General features: G+C 39.2%; 1 protein-coding gene across 1 annotated transcript in view; it reads left to right on the forward strand.

Moving 5' to 3' along the window:
• The window catches only part of mrpl46 (mitochondrial ribosomal protein L46), a 7,127-nt gene extending 2,094 nt beyond the window's left edge, over window positions 1-5,033 (forward strand). Inside the window, exons 2-4 of the mRNA XM_005727559.1 lie at window positions 1,723-1,924; window positions 2,323-2,493; window positions 4,614-5,033. Coding sequence (XP_005727616.1) covers window positions 1,723-1,924; window positions 2,323-2,493; window positions 4,614-4,861 — 621 coding nt within the window. The 3' untranslated portion in view covers window positions 4,862-5,033. The remainder of the gene's footprint in view (window positions 1-1,722; window positions 1,925-2,322; window positions 2,494-4,613) is intronic.
• Window positions 5,034-5,430: the final 397 nt, after the last annotated feature.

Raw genomic sequence — 5,430 nt, forward strand, 5'->3', positions numbered from 1 at the left:
TAACTACAGCCAGCTTGAAGGCCTGTGGTACATAGCCGATTATTAGAGATAGGTTGATCATATTTAAGATCGAAGAATTAATTAATGGCAGGACTTCATATCACAGTAACACGCTTCACTGAGCTCCTAAGAACGACCTGTTCTTTTACAAATGTTAGTAGAAGCAGTCTGCGTGCCTAAGTGCTTTATTTTCGGTCAAACAGAAAATTTTATGATTTGAGATGGAATGATCCACCAACCAGTTTATAACCACCAATTAACCTAACATCCATGTCTTTGGATTATGAGAGGAAGCTGGAAAGAACCCAAACATGGATATGCAGAACATCACCAGCTGGGCGGTAGATTCTTCTCTGCTGTGCGGCAAAAGCGCTAAACACTGCAGTGTGCTCCACAATTTTTTGTCATAAAAATATTTTAGCACATTTTGTTTACTCTAATGTGGCACTTGAGGTGGCAAGAATCGTCACTGTTATGTTTCGTCAGTATTGAGGTCATTATTATTTAACAGAATTACTCATAGACATATATATATATATATATATACATATATAATATATCTCATGTATGTTTATTTAAGTGTCCTTTCTGGAATTTTAACTAATATTCAGATCTGCCACAGTTGTGTGAATTACTTGAAATGTATGCACAAAGCAAGAAAATTATTGCAGAACATGGTGGTATTCATTTTTATCTCTATTATCTTGCTGTAATAATGGTTGGAGGCCAAATTATATCTAGACAAATCAAAGAGCTGCACAGCTCTCATTTAAAAACAAAGTTATGTGTCAAGTATAGAATTAAAACAGAGGCAATGACAAAGTTTTAAGCAGAAGTAATGTAACTTGTCGATCAGTGGTTAATCAGTTCAAACCAACTCAAGAAGTCCTGACCTCAAAATTCTTCTCACTTTGTTTGCTATCAAATGCACGATAAAGCAGAGATGCAGATGGAGGTTTACTGTGTGGTGTTGTGTGCTGCCTGAATAACAGATGGTTTTATAAAGAAATGTTGGAAAAAATGTTCAGAGTAGTCTAACTCCTTTGGGCTAACCTTTGGGCTGCTGAGATTATTTCAACTCAGATTTACTTTATTATTTCAAACTTTGGCCAAATTTGATGTGAACCTTCAGCTTTGTAATATTATATACACGCACCAGGCAGTTTACTTTACTGGTACTCTTTTTTTTCCCTTCAGAGCTGCTTAAATTCTTTGTGGCAACAAAGGTGCCTTATTCCAAAATTCCTCTACATCCCTGAGGTGCTGTATTGGATTGATGTCTGGTGACTGTGCAGCTCATTTGAGTAAAGAAAATTCATTGTGAAGTTCAAGAAACAAGGTTGAGATGATTTGAGCTTTGTGATGATGTGTTATCCTGCTGGAAGCAGCCATCAGAAGATGGCTATATTGTTGTTATAATGGGATGGATGTAGTCAGCAGCAATGCTCAAAAACAATGCTCCCACACTATTGCACCACGACTATGACCCTGAACTGCTGATTCAAAGCTGCATGGATCCATATTTGATGTTGTGTTTGTCAAATTTTGACCCTGCAATCCGAATGTTGCATTTTTGAAGACCAGGCAATTTTGGTGAGCATGTACAAATTGTAGCTTCAGTTTGATGTTGTTAGCTGACACAGTGACAACATGAGACTCAGCAGCAATCCCCAGCCTGAAAGATGTCCTTTTGAGACACAGGCCTCTTCTGGATACTTTCAGATCGAGCTGGAAAAGAGCGTTCTGTCGGACCACGAGCTGCGCCTGCTGGAAGATGCAGAGAAGATGAGTCGTAAGCAGGTGGACGACTACGATTCAGATGAAGAGGACAGCCACGGGGACAAGGAGATAATGATGGCTCAGGACTTGGAAGACATCTGGGAGCAGAAAATGAAGAACTTTCAACCAGCGCTAAGGGTCAGAGGTCAGTTTAGGCAGTGTATGATCAGTAAAGGAGTAGACCAGCATGCACACAGTATGAAAACATACTCAAGCACTGCAAATGTGCCTGATGAAATGTCTGTAATTTAATGTGATGTATTGTAGTATTCAGCCTTTAGTGGTGCTCCAATCATTAATCAAGTAAAACAGAATGAGAATGAAAATTAGATTATCTGAAGGAGTCTCACAGAGCTGGATTTAAATGAAATTACCAGAGAGCGAATAGCCTTTAATGTATTTTTTGATATTCAGAAAATCTATTTGCTCTGGAATTCTAAATTAGCATTTTGCTCCCTGTGACATTTGAAAAGTTAGTGTGAGTTTTGCAGACAACGACAGAGCTGTTGTGAAGCTGCTGACTGCCTCCTGTCTCTGGTTTAGCTGATGTAGATAAAGACTTGACCTCAGCAGAGCGCTGCTTGGCCGACTCCCTGGTTCTTCTGGCTGAGCAGGAAGTGGGTGATGAGAAGCTCTGGCTGCTGCCTCAGACTCGGTGGCAGGAGGGGGAAACGCTGCGACAGACGGCTGAGAGAGCTCTCACCTCCCTGCCAGGTAACTTAAGTTTTCAGGCTGCTAAGCACCAGCATTATTTAACGAATTTAGTTTCCTAACAGCTTCTTATGGATTTTATACATTAATTCAGGTGTACTTCAAACTTGAATGGGTCTGTGACTACTTTTTTTGATTAATCTGCCCTTATTTTCCTGATTAAATCATTTTTCTCTAAACTGTAATTAGTGCTGGTTTAAATCAGAGAATTACTAAGGCATCAGCACTACGAACACAGTGTTAGTAGATAAACTTCTCATTAATAAACGGGGATGTAAATTGCAGTTAATTCCCTTCATATTTGATGCTTTATGATGGAAAAGACTTTATTTTCATGATTTTTGGAAAGCCTTCATATTTTGGCTAATTGCAGCCCACTTTAATATGAAATGAATTGTAAAATCTAAATATCTGAACATATTTATTTTAAACCCCAAATATTTTCAGACTTTGTACAGCCCAATAAAACTACACTAATTATACATAGAGCATGTCCCAGTACCCACATCCTGTCTAATTCATTATTCCTTGTTCAGTTTTCTGGGATTTGAAACATTTGTCTCTTTAGTAGTATTCTCATGTCAAGAAGGATGAAAAGAATTTTTTAAATCATATTTTATTCAAAAAATGCTGTGAACAAGGCTTTGCCCCATTTCTGATTTCAAGGTCAAAGCCTTAATTATGCCAAAGCATCTCAGTCTGTTTTTACTCTGGACTTTGACTGGACTGCTCTAAAACCTTTATTTTTTTTGAGGCATTTAGAGGTGGACCTGCTGAAGTGTTCCCAATCACTGTGCTGCTACATAATCCAAGTGGGGTTGAGCTTCATGGCATAAACTGATCCCCTGGATGAATCCTGGGAAGGTTCACAATTGTTCTAGGGTTTCTCCATTTGTGGATAATGGCACTCACAGTGGTTCACTGCAGTCCTAACATCTCTGAAATGGGTTTGTAAGATTTTATAGACTGCTGACTTTGTCAGGAAGGAGGCAAATACTTTTTCATAGCATTGTACATGGGTATTAAGACAGATCCAGTCTTTGGACAGCCTTATGTAGCAGGTGAAGCAAAAACAAATTAATCTGCTGATATTTGTTAAATATGTTTTTATCAGTTAAGAACTTCCCACATTTAAACAAGTACCCCAAAGTGCAAGTGTGTGTTGGATATTTAAGCACATTTTAAAATAAGTGTTAAGGGCAGGATTTGAGGTACTGTTAATATCCAAAATTATTGTCCACATGCTTCATTTGCTGCATTCTTACTGTATTAGCATCCTGATCTCTTTTGTTATAATGATCCAGCTTTATCCTAAGGATCTTTAAAGTCTGATGTGATCATTCATAAATTCATTATCCACAACAAGAGGTTTACTGTAAATCCCCTCTGAAAACTCATTTGCATACACCTCGTAGAGCAGTGCTTGGCCCCGAGCTGTCATCTCCGCTAAGACGTCCACTGATCTCAGCCGTAGATTAGAGTCTGTTTCAGAAATAATAAGCAGACGATTTGACCAAAGTTAAGGGTGAGAGGTGAAGCTGATGACTAATGGCAGAAATATTCCCAGTCACCCAGTAATGATCCCTCACATTAAATATATTAACTGTCTGATTCTCAACATGTATCCAAGCTTTAAAGCATTTAAATAAGAGTCCACAGACTGACTGTACTAAACCATTTCACAACATTTCTCAAGCTATTAATGTGTCAGCTCCATCAATCACTTCCTAAGCCATTCCCCTGACAATAACATTTGGTAGAGGGTTTTATTTAAGGTGTCTTAGAGGAGCAGAAGTTGATCCATTTTTAATATAGCTGGACTCGGTGAGAATCTAACATGGCCGTGTTGTGCCTCACTCTGCACATTGAGCCAGCAGCGACCGTGGGGATTTACACGACATGACATTAGATTAAAAAGTGGGTTGTTGTCGCAGCACAGAAGAGAAACAGAATATGAGGGTGATGTAACACTTTAATTAGAGGAGTCAAACACTGATGATCCACAGGAATGCGACAACATAAAGCGGCACCATTAGAAAGTGTTAAAAGCTGCATAAAGGTTAGCAACATCTGCACTTTTGTTTCCATCTGCATGAACTCACAGCCTGTTTTCCTACCTGCAGCAGCTGGTTTCAAGGCGACTTTCCTTGGCAACGCCCCCTGCGGAGTGTACAAGTACAAACTGCCCAAAGCCATTCGGACGGAGAACTCAATCGGGACAAAAGTATTCTTCTTCAAAGCCATCCTGGCAGATGGTGCCCCTCCCAAAACCAAAAAAGCTCCTTTTCTGTGGGTGAAGAAGAGTGAACTGCAGAAATACCTCAAACCAGCGTACATGATGAAGGTCGAACGCTTCATCCTAGACTTGTGACACTTAAAGTTATACAGGGACATTGACTTACATTTATGAGCCCCAGAAAGTTACCTTTATTGCTTATCTGTCATCTTGTATCTCAGAATATCTTGTGACATGTCTGTATATTTCATTCTACAAATAAAGTGTTTTTTCACACCTGAACCAAAGTAATATCTACTTGATTGTAATGTTGTCCTGAGACTATGTGATATTTTTGTCTGTTAGGAGTATCTGCCTGGGACAAGTTTCAAAAGGTTTAGGGTAGATGTTACTTAAGTTAATTTTCACTAGATATACTACCTGATCAGGTATGTCATGGGAATGGAGGAGCTAGGTGGCGATTTACTGAAAAAGTAATGTAAATTTACAAGCATGGAAACGGACGCTAAGTGTGTGATATTGGCTGTCTTCAAGGTTCCACCTCGCTGCACACTAGCATCATCTGTGCCTACACATCATGCCATCACCAACAATGTTTTTTTCCTTGTACTGGTCATTCTCATAAAAGTAAATCATGTATGCCCCAGACAAATCTGAACGTGTTTTCTGGCAGAACATGGTGAGATGTCCTGGATTGGCTCATT

Source organism: Pundamilia nyererei, unplaced genomic scaffold (genome assembly GCF_000239375.1).
Source record: "Pundamilia nyererei isolate P.nyererei 1_Seehausen unplaced genomic scaffold, PunNye1.0 scaffold00025, whole genome shotgun sequence".
Lineage (NCBI taxonomy): Eukaryota > Metazoa > Chordata > Actinopteri > Cichliformes > Cichlidae > Pundamilia > Pundamilia nyererei.